This window comes from Sminthopsis crassicaudata, chromosome 3 (genome assembly GCF_048593235.1).
Source record: "Sminthopsis crassicaudata isolate SCR6 chromosome 3, ASM4859323v1, whole genome shotgun sequence".
Lineage (NCBI taxonomy): Eukaryota > Metazoa > Chordata > Mammalia > Dasyuromorphia > Dasyuridae > Sminthopsis > Sminthopsis crassicaudata.
The window spans coordinates 77,826,966-77,849,216 of NC_133619.1; the positions used below are offsets into that span (position 1 = coordinate 77,826,966).

Genomic DNA, 22,251 nt, shown 5'->3' on the forward strand with positions numbered 1-22,251 from the left:
ATCTCACAAAAGCTCTGGGAAGTAGGTGCTATTATTATCTCTAGTTTACAAAAAAGGAAACTGAGGAAGACAGAAAATGATTTGCCCAGCAAGAGACTTGTATAAATATGTTTATACATATTGGATTTAACATATTTTAACATGTCTAATATATATTGGGTTGTTTGCCATCTAAGGAAGCGGGTGGGGGGAAGGAGGAGAAAATCTGAAACACAAAGCTATGCAAGGGTTACTGTTGTCAAATTATCCATGCATATGTTTTGAAAATAAAAAGCTTTAAAAAAGAAAGAAAGAAAGAAAGAAAGAAAGAAAGAAAGAAAGAAAGAAAGAAAGAAAGAAAGAAAGAAAGAAAGAAAGAAAGAAATGATTTGCCCAAGATCACATAGCTAGTAAAATTCTAAAGCCAAATTTGAATTCAAGCTTTTCTGAGTCCAGGTCCAATCCTCTACCCAAGGAATCTGGAATAAAAGCTTTAGAAGGCATTTGATTGCTTCTAGGTGGCACAGCACTGGAACCAAGATGAACTGAGGTCAAATCTAGTCTCAGATATATTGGCTGTGTGGCCCTGAACAATTCACTAAATCCTATTTGCCTCAGTTTTCTTATCTGTTAAATGAAGGGGAGAAAGAAATGGCAAACCACACTAATATGCCAGGAAAGCTTCAGATGGGATCACGAATAGTTGAATACACTGGAGACACTGAACAATTTCAGTATTTTAATGCTCTTCAAAGGAATGAGACTTACTCCCCTTGGCTGAGTAAAAGGCAGAATAAAGAACAATGCCTGGAAGTTGTAGAGGAACTGACTGATGTAAGGACAAAGGAAACCCTTCCTCAGAGGTAACTAGTCCCCCTTTCCCAGAGATCTTCAAGCGGCCTCAAGGATCATGCATTGACAAAATACTGGAGAGGATTCTTAGTATAGCAGCTGGACGAGAGAGCCTCTGAGGTACCTTTGAATTTCCAGACTCTGTGCTTCTGATTCCCCACTCCCCCCCAAGCTGGAAATGATCTCCTCCTTCATTGGGCTCTCAGAGCATGCCCAGAATATGCTGTGTTGTATTTCTGGGTGTATTTATTAGAGGTGATATTCCTCCCACTAGAGAGAAAATGCCTTAAGGCAGTTACTATGTCCCATTTAGTGGGTTTTTTTTTTTTTTTTCTTTTGAAGTGCCAAGCTCAGTGTTTTGCACATAAATGTTTAATTAAATATATAGTTCCATGAGATCCCCTCTCCAGAAGCACTCATTCAAAGTCATGTGGCTCTTCTCCCTGCTCTCCTTACAAACGGGTAAAACCCTTGTTGGTGAAGATATTCCAGGAGGGGTCCCTCATGCTGGTCCTTTACACTCCCATAATTATAACACTAAAGAGAGACTATGTTGCAGGCTTACCTGTATAAACTACATAAAAGAGACATTCAAGGTCACCTCGAATTACTTCCTCATTTTACAGGTGAGAAAACCTGAGGCCATGAGATGGTGAGATCTGATCAAGTTCTCATAGGTAGCAAATGGCAAAGCCAGCTCTGAACCTGAGTCCTCCTAGAAATGTTCCCGCCTGGCCTAAATGCCTCCTGGCTAGGATGGCATCCTTATTAAATAAAGGCAATGTAGCGAAAGGGAACAAACACCATCTAAGACTCAAAAGCTCTGGGTCCTACCTTGGATCAATCAAGGTGGGAAAAACCTCAGTTTCCTAATCTATAAACGGGGGCAATAATACTTTCCTGGATTGTCTTCAGGTTTATTATGAGCAATAAATGAGATATTTTCATTAAGTGTTTTGTAAATCATTCTATTGATAATACATATACACATTTCTATCAAGATCAATCATATATATCAATTTAAATCTAAGATATTATCACTGTGATACCAAGAACTCTGTACTCCATCCAACCTATCTTAGAAGATTAATGAGAATCTCTGTCACATGCTTTGGAAAGCAGGCTCTATACAAACCCACTGCATAATCTAAATGGCCCTACCTCTCCTGATAGGTGATAGCTACAGTTTCTTAGATGAGCTTGGCCTTCTAATCCTCAGTATTCAAACCCTTATCTCTTCATTAATTATAGTGTGACCTACTGCTTATTTTTACTCTGCTGCAACCCTCCAAGTGAGCTTAATTCTCAGGACTACAAAGGAAGGAGATTTTTCAAAGACAAAATTATACGATCTGGAGCCCAGAGGTAGAAATTATACATGGGTTATTCTTTTTTTTTTTTTTAAATAAATATTTCTCTTTCCTAATAAATATTTTATTGCATTAAATTTTCTCCTTTTCAATCTATTTGGTGTGATTCATTTGAGAAAAAAGAGAATGCTGGCTGGTAAGGAAGAGAAATTATTTCAGGACTAAGGGTGGGGTAGGAGGCATAGCAAGGGAGAAAAGAGGAAATTGAAACTGGGGGAACCAGTTAACACACTTGGAGAATCTGTCCAAGAAACAGTAGCAACAACTCATCTTGAATGCAGGATTCAGGGCTGGTCTTCTCCACATCCCCCATACCTTTCCCATACACTGTCCTTAATCCTAACCATCAGATCTACAAATAAAAATAAATTGTTTATCAATGGATGTCATCCCGTTTAATTAATTTGTTTCACACAAAATAGGAGAAGGGGGAGCATGAGAATAGAATGATGTTAAGGTAGAGAACGCTTGCCTTCCTTCCCCTTTGTAAATCACATTACTGATTCTTAAAAACTTCCCCTTCAAGGATGAAATGTTATTTTTTTCCATAATTGTTCTGCTCGTGGATGTGGGAATTTAGCCAAATGCAGAGTCAGAAGGGAAATTTGAGGGGTTAGGGGTGAGGACTACGACACCCAAATGGTCATTTATGGCTGGGATGACCCAAACTTCTTTATTGTAGGGCTGGGATTGTCATCAAGCAGTTTCTCAGGAAATAAAGGGAAAAGGGCAGAGGGCAAGAGTGTGTATACAGAGGGGGATGGGAAGGGAAGCATCCTATTTTGGGGGGCAGGGGCAGAGGTAGATAGGATATGTGCTCATCCCTCTGTGTGTGTGTGTGTGTGTGTGTGTGTGTGTGTGTGTGTGTGTGTGTGTGTGTGTGTGTTGCTAGGCGTACTAGATTTATGGCAGGATTGCATTACCCCTATGGAGACTCTGAGCCCTGGAACATAGCATACTAACAGGATTAGGGTTTTAGGATTTGAGATAGAAAAGCATGAAGGGGGAGAGGAAAGAAATATTGTTCAGGGTTTGGGGGGCAGGAAAGGGGAGCAAGAAAGAGAGAAGAGTGAGTGTTGGGGGATACACAGAGTATTTTGGAGCAAAACAGATCAGGGAGATCTCTAAAGCTGGAGAGAAAAGCAGTGGCAATCATTCTAATGGGACAGCCCAGAGGAGAGCCTTGAGTAGGATGAAGAGGATCTTGCTCCCCCTCCAAGTTCTTCTCCCTGACCTAAAGATATCCTAAAATGGTGGTATTAGGGGTTTCAGGAGAACTTTTATTTCCCCAAAGCTTTGAGGTGGTGAAGGTGGGGAAATGAGCCAAGGTCAGAAGAAAGAAACCAGAAAAACCAGTGATATATTCACTCTAAGGCAGGAGGACAGTTTGGGGATCACAGAATTTTCAAGTCAGGAGGAAAAGCAAAGTAGCTTTTCAAAATTCAGACTGAATCCTGACAAATATTGGAGTTGAGGGACAGGGAGAAGGATGAATGTGACAAGCAGCTTGGAGAGATTTTCCAGATTTGCTGGGAGACCTGTTGGTTGGGAACGGGAACCTCCATGCCAAGACTAAGCAAGGTCATTATTATCTAGACATGTCCTTTTTCATGTCCTAATGTTGTTTGAATAGTCCTTCTGCCACAGTATACTACACTAAAGAGGGGCTAGGGAGTCCATCCAGTGAATTTTGTTTGTAGTCTGGAAACATGGAGATAGATTTTAACCGCATGAGACAACTCATCCCCTACCAAACGTTCTGATGCAAAAAAGTATCTAAGCTTTTGAGTCATAAAGTTTTTCCTTTAGCTTTCTAAGGGGAGACACTATGGGTCTAAGCTTATCCTGTGACAAATAGATAATGAGTAAATGCAGTTACTAGGAAAGGAGGCATTGGATTTTTCTCCATTACAATTGAGGATACAGAAAAATGGGAGGTGGAATTAAACTGGGAAATACTGATATTAAAAACATAGGCCCAGTCTAGAAAATATGCAACCAAGATTGGGCTAAACTGGATATTCATATTTCAAGAGTCATAACTTCTAAAGGCTGATACCCATCACAGGACATTAGTTTATGGTTTGAGACATCATCCTAATCTTGTTTACAATAAATGCAATTACTACAACCAAAAGGAATAAAGGGCAGTGAGCCATCCAACAGAAAGTTTTAAAAGATGGCTGTTTTCTTTAAGGATCTAAAACTCATTCAGGAAAGAAATCTTCTTCTTTCTCAGATCCATGAGGATAGGAAAGGTCTATATTTGTCTGAGGTGGCTCAGGTGCAGACCTGGACAAACACAAGGGGCTGACTGGATGGCTTGTCAAGGTCCCTTCCAACCCAATGATTTGAAAAGAGGCAGATAACTATCCCACAGGGCCTTGTTACTCTTTAAAATTGATAACTTGCCTCTGCTGAAGAAGAGCTTTGTGGGGCTAATACATTAATTATATCTAGAGAGTGCCTTCCATCCAGAGATTTCAAAGTTCTTTGCCAACATTAGCTAACAGCAGAATTTGTATGTCCCTTTCACCAGACAGAACAACTGAGGTATGGAGCTGTTTGATGACTCACTTGGGAATAAAATTCTTGGAAAAGCTGTTTGTTTGTTTGTTTGTTTTTAAAGCCAGATTTGAAATAGAGATGACTTATCCTAATCACTAGACTATGGTTTTACAAGGGTTTTTGGCCCAGATATAGTTCATGGAATATTGTGAAACTCTCAAAGAGATCTCAAAGCAAAATTAATTTAAATTCACTTTAACTTAGAAAAGTATCATTAAAGCTCACTTGGTTGCAGGGTAGAAAGAGATGAATAAAGGGAATAAAAGTGGAAGAATCACAAAGGCAAATGGCCAATGATGATAGTGGAGCCCGCAAAAGGTTAGGAATTTCTGCATTAGACTATATTGCCTAGAGCACAAGATTTCCTTTGGACGCCCATTCCAAAGCTCTCCTCTAGCTTATTACTCTGCAATATGCTTTGTGAACATAAGATTTACAGGAGAATATTGGGACCGAATAGACTTTGAATCAATTTGGGAATCAGAAAGGAGCCTAAATTATACTGCTTAATACGGGAACTCTCATGGGTTTTGTATAAAGGGGCTAAGTCACTTAGCCTCTTGGTGCTTGTTTCTTCATTAAAAATAAAAAAATCTCCCTTGTACATTATAGAATTGCCAAGGGAGATGAGATATGCCTGAAAGGCAATCTGTGCTTCTTGGAGGTAACTGGTTAATTCTTTGTGCTTCCTTGGATTCCATCCCTTCTTTCCTACCTCTTAAATAATGATCATTCTGGATCCTCTTGAGCCATTTATCCAGAAGCAATTAATAAGTTCCCCGACACCCTCACCCTGTTTCCTTTCCTCCATTATTAAGGCATGATGTTTACCCTCAATTGTAATAAGCATCAGTGCAGAAACCAGAGTGATGTCAATGAAAAGGACATCAAACTCCATGTGATCACCCTCTACTGGTCTAACATTTCCTTTTTCTTAGATAAAAATCATAACTTACTTTGGATATAGGATCCCATACTCTCTCCATTGCACCAATCTGAGCTCAACAGTTAAATGAGATAAGGTAAAGATTTGGCAATAGTACTGGAAATATCTCTCAAGGAAGCCAAAAGACAGAAGCAAAAGTCCAGGGCACACTAAAACGTTCAGAGCAGCCCTCTTTATGAAGAAAAGAACTAGAAACAAAGTGAACTGGGGGATGACCCAAAACTATGTTCTATAAAAATAATAATATTGTACAATTAGAAATTATGAATATAAGGAATTCAGAAAAATATGAGAGGATATAAACTGCAGAATAAAATATGTAGAATCAAGAGAATAATATAGACTGACTAAAACAATATAAATAGGTAGATCACTGAAAGAAGTTGAACTTAAAAAAGAAATCCGGTAGAACAGCAACACGATTATGGGATGATCAATATGTGATGGACTTGACTCATTTCATCAATAAGGTGATTCAGCAATTTCAATAGACTTATGATGGAGAGAGCCATCTACATCCAGAGAGAGGATTGTGGGAACTAAATGTGAATCACCAACATAATATTTTCATCTTTTTTGTTGTTGCTTGTTTGCTTGCTTTTTTCTCATTTTTTCCTTTTTTGATCTGATTTTTCTTGTGCAACATGATAAATGTGGAAATATGTTTAGAAGAATTGCACATGTTTTAACCTATATTGGCTTACCTACTATCCAGGAGAGGGGGGAGGAGAAGGGAGGAAGGAAAATTTGGAACAATATGTTTTGCAAGAGTGAGTGTTGAAAATTATGTTTGCAAATATTTTGAAAAATAAACAAAATATTTTTGTTTAAAAAATGGAGATTCCAAAGAATAGATAGTGAAATATGGCTCCTTTCTTATAGCATGGAGGAAAGGGGGGAAGCATGGCAGAATGTTGTATTTAATAACCCTTCTTTCACTCTTTTTATATTATTACTCTATGTACTTACAGTTTGCCTATATATTATTCTGTCTGCCATCTCTACACCTTAGCTGCATGTCTGGAATGCACTCCCTCTTCACCTCTCCACTTGGAATCTCTGATTTCCCACAAGCCTCAGTTCCAGCACCCCTTTCTATTTGAAGCCTGTCTTGATCTCTTCATACCTGGAAGAAACTCTCTTCCCAAACCACCATGTGTTCATTTTGATTTTAAATATACATATATATGTATATATCTTATGTATATGTGATATATGTCTTATGTACATATGTGATATGTATCATATATTTGTATATATCTTAAATATAAATATATACATATTGTGCCCCTGCCCCTGATATATAAGCACCCTGAGGACAAAAAGCATTTCACTTTTGTCAGTGCATTATCAGTGCTTAGCAGAGTTGCCTGGCCAGCAGCAGGCTCTCAATAAAATGTTTGTTGGTTGATTGATTTATACAGCTCTCTATAGTTACAAGGCATTTTACATGCATGATCTCATTTAATCCTCATAGTCACCCATTTGAGGCAAGTAGTCTTACTTTACGATAAGTAAATTGATGCTCAGATGAATAAGTGATTTGCCTTGAGGCACATGGCTCGTTAGTAACAAAGGTAGCATTCAGACCCAGTTATTGTGACATACAAGTCTACAATTTTCTGTCCACAAATCTTTCAATACCAACTTAAAATCCTAGCGCCTGAATTTTAGACCCTTCAATACCAACTTAAAATGCCAGTCCTGAATTTTAGGCACTTCCAATATCAAGTTAAAATCCCAGTGCCTGAATTTTAGACACCTCCGATATCAACTTAAAATGCCAGCCCCTGAATTTTAGACCTGAAAGATCAACTTTAATAAGGTTTGACCTATAATTACTTGACTTTGTAACCTTTCCCTCCTTTCTCTGTATCATTTTTTTATGGATAGATATTGCTCTTTTTCTGTCTCTCAGCATGTGTATCTAAGATATATATGCATATATATATTATATAATTATGAATACACCCCTCTTTGATCATTTACTACCCTCTGCTTGTGTTCGGGGCAGTGTTAATATAGCTGGCAAAACCCAAAGCAGTAGTTTCTGTTTGTGGTTTCCAAAAGAAAAAAAAAAGGATTCGAAATGATTTGTATAATCTCTGTGTGCACATGGGTTGGAAATGGATTCCGTCAGGCATATTAGCTCTCTGCCTTGTGGTTTAGCTATAAATATGTATTAGGAGGGTCTGCCCCTTACAAAAAGTCATAGGTTTCACATTCATTGCATAGAGAGTCAGACAAGAATCTGGGATTGTGTTACACATGTGCGCTACATCTTGCTCGAAGCTGCTTGAAATGCCCCAACCAAGCCAGTCATTTTTCTCTTTAAGAAGCATACCATCACCTGTTGAATGGAAAGTGACAGATTTGCTGGCCAATGGGAAGGTAAGAAGGATCTGATTGGCTCTGAGTTCCCCCAGCAGCGTGGTAACTGTTCCACTAGAAGCCTCAGCCTTCCTCCCACCTCCAAAGCACAAATGGAGTTTTGCAAGGAAACACCACAGCCGTCCATCCTCCCAGCCTCCCTGAGCACTCATTAATCTTGTTTTCCTCTCCCCTTCCTTATTCCCCTGACTTTGCTAGGCTGACAGAAACAGGGGAAGGCGGGTTAGTTCCCCAAATTTCCCAGAAAGCGTCACGTTCCCCTGTTCACACTCCATGCCCAGGGAGGGCATTTGAAAGCTCATGCTAGAGCAAACAGGATGCTCCATCTTCAGCTTGCTGCTCTCACAGCCTCTGCTGCCTGAGTTTCTTTCAAGCCCACCACTTAGCACCGGTTCAACTGGCACCGTGCCCATTCATCCACAGGCAGCAAGAAGGAACCTCCAGAGGTGATTCTGGGGAGCTGACAGAAAGATGCGCCTGTAGGCAGAGATAGAGCCAGCTCATTCACCTTCCCCCTCCCCCCCAACCCCTAGTCTCACACCCCAGCATCCACCCCTGTTTCCTTCCCAACTCCACCCCCTCCCTCTCCTCACCCCCCTCCTCTACCCGTGGCACCAAATCAAACTGCGGCAGACTTGACAAATCTATTTGGCACGGTTCACTCCACTATTTCAGCCTGAACCGTGCAGAGTACGGCACTGACGCACCATGAGCCGTGTGGAATCTGCACATTAAATACAGACATCTGGGAGTTTTCCTAATGAAAGAACAGCAGAGATTACTACTGAAACGAGAGCAGGGATAGGTCTCTACTGCCTGACCAACTAAGTTAGGTGATGGAGCTCATGGGGACCAGAAGCCTCTGCAATAATGCAGCTATTTCTAGATAGACAGCAGACGAATTTAAATGGGAAGATGGAAGGGCTCAACCTTGTTCTTGGATATCCTACTGCCCTCCCCAATTTATCTGGAGATAACCATAGGCAGAAGAGTTTTGAACCATCATCAACATAAGGAGGAAGGCCCTCTTAGGGTCACCAAGCCTATAATGGAAGCAGGAGATCTGGGGCTTGGGTTGAAGAACAGGGAAATCTACAAATTCAAAAAATTTCTGTAAAAATGTTTAAAAGAAAGAAAAATAAATCAGAAGACTACTCCTGGTTGAATCTGGTTGTTGATCATTTTTCCTTGTAGAGGCACTATGGCTATAGCTGGACGACTGCATCCTATCAAAATGTGCAGCACTAGGCATTTCCAAAAGCAGATTTCCTACAAATGTTGTTTTAAATAGCATCCAGATCCATCTGCATGCTTTTAAAATCAGCTCATGGTATAGTATCCCTTTAGACAGCACTGCTTAGTCATGGAGCCTTGGACTTAGACTCAGTCAGGTGACCCCAATCCTTTCTCTTCAGGATCCTCCCCAAGAACTCTGTTGTGCCTGATCTGTCTGACCTATATATTTTTGGGTTCCAACAATAAGGTGATGAGGGAAGAATGGAGAGATAAAAGTAAAGAGATGAATGAGTGCAGCCCCCTAGCTTGACACTACCCCCTCCATCTCCTGGGCAGATAGTCCTTTTCTCATTGAAGCTGGAAAGGATCTCAGAGAAGATCTAATCCAATTTATTCATTGTATTGATAAAGAAACTGATTCACAGGGGAGTGAGATAACTCAGTAATAAATAAGTAGCAGTTTGAGGATTCAAATCCAAGTCAACTAAATTGCAAAATCCAGTGTCTCATTAGGAGTCCAATAGTTTCTAGCTTTTTCTGACCCCAGCTCTGAGGTCACTTTAAGAAAGCCATTCAATTAAATCTGACATATCATTTAGTAAAAGCCCATTATGGTCCTGGGATGGTAGGGGCTATGGACACAAAGACAAAACACAAAACAGTATTTGTTCTCAGAGAACTTATATTCTTCTGAACAAGTGCAATCTGACTTACTTTTCCCAGATCTACACATGACATAACAGAAATTTTAGCAAAGCCATCCAATGAGCCAAAAACTCTGTTTCCTCATCCATAAAATGGGAGAAAACATTTTGCCATTGAATGAAGTCCCAAAAAACCCTCCAATTAAATGAAAACTGCCCAATCACTATAAGATATCCTTTAAAAAAAAAAAGGGCAGCTAATTGGTGCAGTGGATAGAGCATCAGCCCTGAAGTCAGGACATGAGTTCAAATGTGACCTCAGACACTTAACACTTCCTAGCTGTGTGACCCTGGGCAAGTCACTTAACTCCAATTGCCTCAGAAAAAAAAAAAAAAAGACCCTTTTTATTCTTTGCCCCACTGAATGAGAAGATAGCCTTTATTTAGGCCAAGAATTCCTGGTTTCAAAGTGTGTCTCCTTTGTAAGAACACAGGCACATGCCCAGCTGCTTCACCTTCTAAGTCTGAGTGGCTGGGACACAGAAATCATAATGCAGGGAATCTTTTATAGCAATGTCATTGGACTTCCTCTTTTAGCATGGCTTAGACACTGCCCATTTCAATATTTTGTAAGTAGCGTAGGAAAAGGATTTCAGAGGGTTACCATGGAGTTATCAATCATGAGGGCCAGAAGGTACCTAGGAGCCCATTTAGTCTAACCTTCTTATTTTATTTTTATTTTTTTGCTGAGGCAATTGGGGTTAAGTGACTTGCCCAGGGTCACACAGATAAGAAGTATTAAGTGTTTGAGGCTGGATTTGAACTCAGGTCCTCCTGACTTCAGGGCCAGCATTCTATCTACTGCACCATCCAGCTGCCCCTAACCTTCTTATTTTAAAGATGAAGGGACCAAGATCAAGTTGGTAAACTGATTTTCTAAGGACTGTGCAGAATATGCCTTCGGAAATGTTGAGGTGTCATAGGGTCGTATGTCAAGAAGAGAACTGGAGGTCACAGAACTTAGATTCAGTCCTAGCTCGGGAGCTTTCTATCTGTGTGGTTCTGTCTCGGATAAATTACTTTAACTCTTCAGAATTCAGTTTCTTCATTTGTAAAATAAGGAGATTTGGCTAGATAGTTCTACAACTACTTGATGAGGAAGAAAGAAAAAGACTTTCTGCTTCTTCTCCTCCCTCCTTAAGCTTCCTCTCCTCTTCTCTGGGCTAAATAAAGTTATAAAGAAAAATAAACAGCTTCTTTTCCCCCATGATGATTCAGACAGCCAGACCCCCCACTCCAGCCCCCACCCCCCACCATGGTGATCTACAATTGAACTTGCTTAATGGTACCACAATCCTTGGGCCTGCCCTCTGCCCTTTGCAGCCCTATCCCCTGGGCAAAAAAAAGCCCGCTTTGTTTTCAGCAAAGGATGCCTCCTGCCAAGCACACTGTACAACACCATATCTACAGCGCCATATGAGGGGCAGCTCGCAGACAGTGCGCCATGTGTCCTGAGGAAGCCGAGTGTCAGACATCCATATGCACAACAGAAAACTAAAAATCCCCACACAGGCCACACCTCCGGGAGCTGCAGCTGGAGTGGGCACAAGCAGCGAGGGTTCAATGCATCACTGCCAAGTGTGATTGCTATCGCAGATTCCAACTCTCTGACACACCGAATTTCTCCTCGTTATTTATTGTCTTCTTTATTCTCCGGGACATTGTGATCCCCTCTTAGGATTTGTGCCCTTTCATTTCCAGGCCTCAGTAACTCCTGAACTGCAGCTACATGTGGCTTTGTGATTGTTAACCCAGCATGTGGACGGGGGCTCCGGCCATAAATGCTCAATGAATCTTGTATGGCGAAACATGGGCTGTGAAAGCATTTTCTCCTTCATTTGCAGTCAGAGAACATACTGCAGGCTCTCTCTGCCTTGTGAGATGCAACACCAGCCAGGTTGTCTGAGAAACTGTTTTCCAATCACTTTAGCATAAGAAAAAGGATTTTCAGGGCTGGTCCATCCTTCCCAGCTCCCTCCGCCTCTCTCTTCTCCCTATCCACCTATCAATTATTTGAATTTCACAACACAAAGCCTCTTCCAGTAGGTGAAGTTTATCCTAGGCTCTCTTTCAGCCCCTCCTTGCCGCCCCCACTCTTTTTCTCCTTTCTGTTCAAGTGTGCATTTGAGTTGGGGAAAATAGATTTACCTTATGGTTTTTGCCATGCCGGTACATCATCCAGTCTTCACCATTAGTGCTGACTTCCAGCTTGTAGGATTTGACATAGTAGCCATTCTGGGTTTCCCGAGAGATGGCTCCCTGGGTTGCAATGGCTGTAAGTATAGTCAGAAAACGCAGGTCCACCTGTGGGGCATTAAAGATGAATGAGGAGAGGGATATTCTGCTACAGTCATAACAGGCGTAATCTTGCCTTTCTTTCTACTTCCTTGGCTGAAATACTGGTAATGCATCCCAGTGCCTATGGCCCATTGCGGTTACTGCCGGTCTTGAATCTAATTTCATAACCAAACAGAACTATTTGGCATTAAATTGACCACATGGATGAGACAAATCTTTGTGATTTTTTTTTTGGTGACCTTTCTTTGGTTGGAGGAAACAATGGAGAATGAGATGCTTTTGAATACAAAACAGCCCAATAGCACAGGATTGCTCCAATATTATTAACATTATTGGGTTATTAACCAAACTGTGGGAGACCATAGCTAATGAACACCATCTTAATACAGCTGTGGATAAATCCAATCCAAGTGAATAAATCATCATGTCCAATATCCCCTGCCTTTCTTCCCTCCCCAATATTGTTCCTTCCTCCATTAATTTTGTGGGTCACTAAAGGGTCAAATTTTATGCAGCAAGTGCCAACCTAAAGAATAAAAATTCTGTTCCATTTTACATTTATTGGAAGAAGTGTGTGCCCAACCCTTTAAAGCATCTACTTGTCCATGATGCCAAATCCATTTAGGAAATTGCTAAATGTAATCCCCTTACTCCTCCTGTTTTTTCTTGAGTGAGCAAAATTTAATAAGTGCAAACCATTTCAATGGAATTCAACTCAGTAAGTGTTTTCTGTGTATCTAGGTGCTATGTGCTATGTACTGTGTGTTTAGCAATTCTAAGGCGTAGAGATTACCAAAAAATATATCAGGGAAGTTCTCAAGGAACTCACACACTCAAGGATATATATGAATTATTTAGGAAACAATGAGATTGTAGATGTGGAAAGTTCCAAAATGAGCAGGACCAAGAGTGAATACTGTGGAAATTCAGAGAATGGAAAGAACAATTATCTGGGGGTGATGAAGAGAGCCTTCATGGAGGAGGTGAGAGTGAGCTGGACTCTGGAGGGTGAGTATGGACTGGACAAGCAGTGAAGAAGAGGGAAGGCATTCAATGTTTTCAGAAGAATAGCCTTATAGATAGGATCGTGCCCGGTTGTAATGCCAGCTGTCAGAACCATTGTAGACTCCCAGTATTTATAAGTAGTCTCTTTCCACTTTCTCTGGCCACTCTGGGCTCTGCAAAGTCCATCGGGAGCTAAGGGTCACAAGGTCACATCAGAGCTTGTGCTGACATGTCAATGGGAAATCGAGGTTGTTGTGGACCATAAAAGCATGAGTTGCCTCTGCTTGGAACTCACGGCATCGCTGACCTCTCTCCAAGGGGCCACATTTGGGTCATCTCTTTGTTAGAAGGGCTGGCTACACAGCATGAGCTGCAAGCCTTGTTCAAAGGGAAAGAAATTACAGGGCCTGACCGACTCTGGCTTCATCCCATAGTGGGGTTTCCCCCAATTGTGTCGGTGTACCAGTGACATGCAAAAGGCCGTCATGGTGAGGTTCCCACCAAAGCATCTGCCACCATGCTGAGCTGCCATCTAGATAAGGGAACGTCCATTCTCAGGACACTGTCCTTGTTGTAAGTCTCTCTGTGCAATGGAGGAGGGAGCTCTGGATCAACTTACAGAAATGTTTTTGGATATCATCATACAGCCCAGTGTAAGATCTCTGCCATTACTGTGGCCTGGGAAAACAATTTCTATCCCTATACAACTCAGTGCTTCTTCCCTCCATCATCATCACTTGGGATTGAGACTCAGTCTATGTGTCCTCTAGGCTAATTACCTGGAGATATTCCTTGTTGGAGTCCACATTGGGGGTCCAGCCATTGTTGTCACCATGCAGCCGACCCTGCTGGGGAGTCCATCTCCCGTCAGAGTAGGTAGAAGAGGCACTAATCTGTTCATTGGCGATCCTGCCAGATTCCATCCCCAGAGGAACATTGCACTGGAAGTCTAGGGCACATAGATATATTGAGAAGGTCAAAAAGCAAAACTATGGCTCTCATTTTCAAACCAAAGAAACTCACAAAGTCCTCTTCAATTCTCAGAACAAGGCTTTACAGGTACTCTCAGGTCTTGAGAACAAAATTCTTCCCTACATCTAAAAAACAATATAGAGGTTGATAACTGTCCCTCCCCCACCCCCACTGGTTTTAAAAGTAAACTGGCCATAAAAGAATCCAAGCTATGGATAAATAAGAATTATAACACCAGTTGAAAATACATTTTAAAGCATAAGGTTGACTCCTACTACAAACTACTGATGCCTACTGTTGCCAGAAGATACACTATTACAACAGTATAGGTAAATGTGAAAAGAGTAGAGGCAGTAGAGTGGGCTGATGTATCTTGCAAATGCAACTTTATTAACATACCCATGGCAAGTTTCCCTCTTCCATTTTCTTCCTTTCTTCCTTCCTGCCTTCCTTCTTCCCTTTTTTCCTTAGCTCCCTTTCTTCCTTTCCTCCCTCCTTCCTCCCACCAGCCTGTGCCTATTTCTTAATCTCTTTATTTCTGATACAAAAGGCAGGTGTCACAGTATACACATATATCTGAAGTTTGAGTTTATTCTCAATATGCACACGTGTTACTTAGTATTGATTTGATTTTTTTTTGTTGTTTTGGTTTGATTTTTTTTCACCAGATGTCCATAAAAAAGACCTAGAAGTTACTCTGGTCCTGCTTCTATGATGGAAAAATTGCTTCCTTTTCTCTAAAGATGATTCCAATGATGATTTCTGCTAGTGTACACAGGCCTATGGCTTCTAGGAAACCAATCTTTTCCCTATGCGTTAAAAACCACATTCTTTAGCTGCCATTTATGAAGTTTGTTGCTGTTTGTAGCCTATGATTGTCCTAGTCAAGAGCACCTCTGGTTGGAAAGAGCCATCCTGATTTCTGATTGTGGCAGGTCAACCTATGCAGTCTCTTGATAGGATAAGGGAATAGTCCTTGGTCATTCTATGAAACCTTAATTTGTGAATTTTACATGTTTTTAAAACATTAGTTACTTCATCTTGAAAGCTCCCTATGTCAATCAGTAAATAAACATTTTTAATTATTTATTAGATGTCAGGCAATGTAAAGTTAAGCTCTCAAGGAGCTCATGGTCTAATGAGAAAAACAACATATAGTTAACTATGTAGAAAATGCTATCTACAAGACAAATTGAAAAGAATCCACGGAGGGAAGATGATACAATAAAGAGGAATGAGGAAAGGCTTGTTGTATAAGGTGGTGTTTAGTTGAGCCTTGAAGGAAGCCAGGTGTGTACACAATAAGACATAAAAAAGATAATAAATCATTTTCTCTAGAGTCAGCTCAGTAGTTTAGACTAACGACCACTAAGACTTCAAATGAACCTCTCCGAGGGATGCCCTATTTATAGCCAAAAAGGATCGTTAGTAACACAAAGCCAAAAGTTTATCACATATACAGTTGTTCCCAATCGAGTATGCATATCCTTAGAATACAAGAAGCTTGCCAACGTGGTATAAAAATATTTAGTCAATATTATGATATCAAAATATTTCAAAAGACTTTAATTAATGATTCATCTCTGAGAATCAAGATGCTCAGTCTTGTTCACAAGCTCTCTATTTCTTATGTGCATAAAGGATAGGTAGACCTGTAATTTCATTGATAGAGGGCACTCTGAGATGATGAAATTCACTTTACCTATCTATTTCTGCAACTTATAGTCTTAAAGAATCACCTATGTGAAGTCCCTATGAGTTTGGCCCAAAATAGATGAACATGTAAAGTGGAAAATATTTAACAAAATAACTAAAAATGCAATAAAACATAATGTTAATTTGAGGTAGTCTAAGTCAATTTGTAGCCTGCAGAAATGTTTCTATTTGAGTTTCACACCATTGGCTTATAACACTATAAATCACTAGTTAAGTTACAAAGAAAAAAAGCAGGGGCGAGAAAAAAATTTACATGATAACTTTATTATATATTTAAAAGAAATAGTATCCATTAGATTTGCACTTTCATGTGCAATCATCTGTTTGATTATACTAAGCTATGGAAATGCTTGCTCCATTCCATCAATTAAAAACAAAGTAAATTAAAATTATAAAAAAGTCACACAGACAATATGAATCAGAGAATATAGGTCTTCTTGGTTCCATGACTGACTCTCCCCACCAATATTCTTTATTTATTAGAGTACAGGAAAACCAAGAGAATCCTTGTTCTAAATGCTTTTTTTTTTCTCTCAAGAGAAAACTAAGCCAAAACCTGCCACTTCGTTAACCCCATGGCTATCTCATGTCCCTGTCTCTTTGCCCCAACAGATTTGTATTTGATTTATATGTGTTCCAGATGTATGTGCTCCAATGTGCATGCTGCAAAGTGGAAAGTTTTTGTAAAGAGTAAATGAATATCACAATGAGTATCACATTCATGGAATCCCAAGACTTATTACTCACTTTCAGGAGTTTCTTGAGGAATTAAGTAGTAGTGTGCCGAGAAACCATCCTTGGCCACTGCCATGTCAGTGTGGAAGGTGAGAGAGAGGATACCAGTCGAAGATCGGAGCTTTGAAGGAGTCTTAGTTCCACAGTACTTGCCAATCAGGGGACCCACTGGGAGAGGGAGACAGACAGGTCAGAGGAAATGGGAAACTTCCTTCAGATTGCACAATATTGTCTCCCCCCACTCATTTTAGTTAACTCATGATGCAGTCACTCTAGCTGCCTTACTAGAATAAAGTATAAACTGAAAGGCAAAATGTAAGAATGATCTTTCTTGCTCAACCATCACATTTTATACACTTACCACCAGCCTATATGGATCTTAAAAAAAAATTCTGCTCCCATTTATTGTTAGTTAAGGAATACTTCTAAGCAAAAAGGGCTAGAGCTACATGTTTCTGTTTAGTGCAGCTTCTAATTAGAGAAGTTCCACAACTTCTGTGGAAATCCTAGACCCATGGCTTTGGAAAGACCCTTTTGAAGTCAAGATCTTAAATTGGAAGGACACTAGTTACATTTTATTTTATTTTTATCTTATTTATTTATTTTTAAATAGTATTTTTTTCTCTCCAATTATATGTTAAAATAAGGTTTTGAAAAGGGAAAGGGGAAAGAGGGAGGGAGAAAAAATTTGTAATTCAAAATCTTATAAAAGTGAATGTTGAAAACTATTTTTACATGTAATTAGAAAAATTTAAATACTACTAAGTAGAAAAAATAAAATAAGGTTTTGAATCTTTCATTTTATAGATGAAGTAACTGAGGCCTAAGGAGCTTAAGTGGTGTGCCCAAGGTCATAAAGAGGATAAATCTATGAAGAGGGATTTGAACTCAATTCCTCTGACTCCTGAGACAATACTCTTTTTTAGTTTCCCTCTGGCCTGGGCCACATTTGTCTCCACATAAACTTCTAACTGAGGCTAAAAATGTAATATCTGATCTGATTCTCAAAGAATCCCAGGGCAGAAGACTGGACAATTTCTACCTTGTCTCTCGTTCTGTCTTTAGGGAGAACAATGGGTTGGTCACTCCTTAACTTAGCACTACAGAATTCTTGACAACTTTTACAACTTTGGTTTCTTTATTTTGCTGTTGTGAAGGTGACTTGCAGATGAGAAAAATATCTGTGACCCATCATTACTCACCATGAGGAATGCCATCCCAGATGTCGAGCCAATCATATTTGCAGTCACCTTCTCCCACTTGCAATGGATCATGCTCCAGGTCAAAAGTCAAAAATTGAAGAATGATCTCCATCTTGGGTTTGGCTATGATAGTGAAGGTACAGTCCAGATTGTGTGGGTACTTATCGGGGAACCCAGGGGATTCAATGGTGCCATTCAAACTGGTGAAGTTTCTTGAACAATCTTCAGAACCTGAAAGTTGGACAGAATTGCAACATTTTTAAAAAGTGGTCTCTCTTTGCTGTGTTTGAGAGTCCAAATGTTTGGGTCAAAGTCTCAATGTTTCCCACTGGACAGATCCTTTAAAAACACGCTCTTAGCACCCACAATTAAAGCCCCCCAAACAGCTTCTCAAAGACAGAGCAAGGGGAGAAACAGCTGGCTTGATCCACATCTCAGGGAAACAAGAAGTGAAACATTTGGGGGGAGAGAGAGAAGTGTATGTGTATATGCATTTGTGTGTGTATGTGTGTATGTGTGTGAATTCTGTTGAAGAGAAGAACAGAGTCTCCTTTCTCATTTCACTCAGCTGCCTGCTCCAGAAATGTAAGTTATTTCAATCCTTAAGGAAGGCTTTCTGATTGCCAGCAGGGAAAACAATGTTACCACTTATTTATTGCTGACCTCAACACTGGCCTCCATTGTACCCTGGCCAGCTAAGTGCCCCCCTCTCCCCACTGAGATCCAAGGTGCCTCAGGGGAGGGGCAAAGGGGAGCTTGGGTCCCCATTCATGTCATGACCATATTAAAACTAGTTGCTCTGTAGTGATCAGACAATTAACAATCAGAGTTTTTAGCCGCTGAATCACAGCAGGGTATAGGGGATGCTAAAAGCTGCTCCGCCACTGAGTCTGGAAAAGGACATCATTTGGAAAGCTTCTGAATTCTGTGAGATGGAGAAGACTGGGAAGTTCATGTGCTGGGGCCTTCGTAGAAAGGATGGAGACCCCCTTATTACATGCAGCACACATTCCTGTAGCGTGTGGGTTTGGACGGCAACAGCTCCCCTATCCCTTAATGCCTCTAGGTGGAGTCATCCCGTACACCGGGAAAGATGCAAGCATCCTCAGGACTAGGTGGGCTGAGGCTGTCAGAGCAGTAATTCTCCCAGTCTGACCACGTGGCACCTCGGTGGCTACAACTCCATCACTCCACCAGCGTCACACGCACACGGGCAAACAGACCAGAGCCAACACATGGTATCCAGCCACACACGAAATGCAAATTCTGGGCAATTAGAATTGATTGCATTCAGCTCAGATAAAAAGGTAAGCTGGATTTATGAAGAGAATCATACACACTCTAAGCATGGAGGAAAAACAGAAAAATATTCAATAAACCAGGTGTTTACTGGCAAGGAAGTGTCCTCTGGGGATTGCACAGAAATATAACTATGTGATGTCAATAACCTGATCTTAGCTGGCGGCGATGTCTTTATCCGAGGCTCCCTAGCAGGCTGGTTCACTAGTATCTTTATTGATGATGGTTCTCTGGAAAGCAGTGAATGTCTGACTTTTAAAAGGTACCATGCAAATGTGTATTGGAAAGAAAAGAAATCTTCGTTTCTTTGGAATCAAGAAGGAAATGTGGTCTCTCTCTCTCTCACCTTCTCTGTCTGTCAGTCTGTCTGTTTCTGTCTCTCTCCCTCTGTTCATCCTTGTCTCTGTCTCATGGTTTCTCTCTCTCCCATTGTCCATCCTTGTCTCTGTCTCTGTTTTCCCTCTGTGTCTTTGTTTCTTTGTCTCTCCCTCTCCCTATCTCTGTCTCTGACTCTGTCTCTGTGTCTGTCTCTTTCTCTGTATGTGTATCTCTGTGTCTGTATCTCTGTCTCTCCCTGTCCCTTTCTCTGTCTCTGACTCTGTCTCTTTCTCTGTATGTGTATCTCTGTGTCTGTATCTCTGTCTCTCTCTCCCTGTCCCTTTCTCTGTCTGTCTGTCTCTATATCTCTGTCTCTCTCTCCCTGTGTGTCTCTGTGTCAGAATCTGTCTCTGTCTCTGTCCCCTCTCTCTGTGTGTCATACCCCCTCATCCTCTCCCCTGTCCACTGAAGCAGATTGACAGCATAGGGACATCCGACCCACACAGACTTGGGAAGGAATCTTTTCTTAATTCTTTGGAAGTCTACATCTAAGTATGATGGCTCGGAGGTTGTGCACTCACTCCATCATTCAGGGACATTCACACCCAGCCCTGGGGAAGCTGCAGCATGAAGCCTGACCAGTGAGACCATCCTCTGCTCTGTCTTTGTTTCCTGTCATCCCGGGCTCCCGTAGCCCTTCCTCCATTGACTGCCTGCTTCGCCCAGTATGATGAGATCCAGGGTAGCCCAACAGAGCACAGCCAGCTGGCAGATCTTCAAGGGGTCCGAGAGGAATTTTGAAAAGGTTAGGGTTTAGCTGCTGCTGAGCCGCCTCCCCTTGTAGCCCCGGCTGGCAGGGCAACATGCGTGGCAGGGAGAAAATTAAATCTCCATTCTCAACTTGCAGCAGGTCAGCTTTGAAAGCCAGGGAAGGAGTATTGACTTTCTCTCCTAGAGCCTACCCTTACTGTAATTCTCTTTAAAGAGGACTGGAATTTCCCTTGGGAGCAGGGAATTAAAGCAAAATCCCGGGTCCCGTCCACCTATTGGGAAACAGATGCTTCACACAAGAGGGAAATTTCACTTGAAATTACTAACAGTTTCAAAGAAGGTTCCTGAAAACACCCCCTCCTTCCTGTTCCTCCCCACCACCACCACAAACACAATCTCTTCCAAACCACAGCCCCCATCTCCTGCCCATGCTTGCTCCTTTTGTTTCAAAACAAAAGACTAGAGGAAAGATTCGAAAATACATTTGATTCCCAGAAAATGGTGCCCAATTAGACATGTTTAGGTACTCAAAGGAAAGGCGTGTCTCTGCCCCAGGACTATTACCAACATGAGCTTGCCCCTGGCTCAGAAGGGGTTCTTGTGCAGGTAGATACCCGGATACTCAACAAAAACAACCAACAATAACCAAACAACCAGACCTTTTTCTTTAAAAAAAAATAAAAGTGGGTACTTAATTCTTGATGGCATCTTGAAACCTGCCTAGTGCTCTGGGCTTGGCCCGAATACCAGAAAGAGAGGCATACTGAACATTCAATACAAATCAGAGGAATAGGGATGGGACCCGTGCTTTCATTGCCCCGGGGAAATCCGAGATGTGGTAGAATACTACTACTTTTATAGGTCAGCACTTTCTCTGCAGTCTCTAGAGTTGCCTAGAATACTTGAAAAAGGTCACCCAGTCAATGTCAGAACTTGAAACTGTGTTTTCTTAGCTTTGAAAGGAGCTCTCTATTCACACTTCCATGTGGCTTCTCTTAAGTCAGAGCTCCCAGGAAAAATGTAAGCATTCTCAGGACTACAGTTAAGGTCTTCCTCAGCTCTTACGTCAAAGTGATCAGACACATTAAAAAAGAATACTCAATCCATTCAGGTGGACCAGACACCCTTCTTTACACTGCATGCAAAGATCTGCTAGAGAAACTAAGTGGTTTCTACAGCAGGGAGCTATTTCTTTCTGAACAGCTTTAGCCCAGCACGATTTCCTAGCTGCTGTATAATTGGAACAGCAGTCCCCAAAGCAGAAAAACCTGAACAAGGGTTTCCAAAAGTATCTGTAACTTTTTCTAAAAAAAAAAAAAGTCTTCCAACTAAAAACCAAACTAAAGGAGAAATATTGAAAGCAGACCTTAACCAAGCCCACTACAGCTAATCAGCCCCTCAACTCAGAAGAGCCGGGATTCCCCTAGTTACACATTACAGCTGAGATGCCGAGCTCAGCCATCACCAGGTCCCAAGAAAGGCATCTTGACCTTGAGCTCAAGTTCAAGAGTCAGCAGGAGAGGAACGAACCTCCAACTCTTTCAGTTTCCAACAGTGATTTTAAAAAAACTGATACCTGAAATTTCTAATGCTGTTTCTATCCATGATGGGGTATCTCATTTTAAAATTTGCAAGATTTTCCTCGGGCTAGTGTTCTTTTATGTAGCTAATCAGTCTAATATGTTATGGAAATACTTGTTTTATTTCATAAATTTAAAATAAATTTTTTTAAAAGAGAACAAAAAAACTGATCAAATGATATAGGATCTTTTAGAGCTCACTTCAGTTGGAGCCAGACATGAAGTTCCCAGTCCCACCACAATGTTCTCTGTCTGCACCGAAGTTGGGAGTTTATCTGTCTTGGTATATTTCTTCAGCAGTATCCTAAT

The 22,251-nt window shown here is 40.9% G+C and overlaps 1 protein-coding gene across 4 annotated transcripts in view; it reads right to left on the bottom strand.

Moving 5' to 3' along the window:
- Window positions 1-22,251, bottom strand: part of NRP2 (neuropilin 2) — a 142,633-nt gene that overhangs the window by 79,392 nt on the left and 40,990 nt on the right. For all 4 annotated transcript variants that reach the window (XM_074298952.1, XM_074298950.1, XM_074298954.1 and 1 more), the window contains exons 4-7: window positions 17,975-18,205; window positions 16,785-16,940; window positions 14,129-14,298; window positions 12,195-12,350 (exon numbers count right to left, since the gene is read on the bottom strand). In XM_074298952.1, coding sequence (XP_074155053.1) covers window positions 12,195-12,350; window positions 14,129-14,298; window positions 16,785-16,940; window positions 17,975-18,205 — 713 coding nt within the window. The remainder of the gene's footprint in view (window positions 1-12,194; window positions 12,351-14,128; window positions 14,299-16,784; window positions 16,941-17,974; window positions 18,206-22,251) is intronic.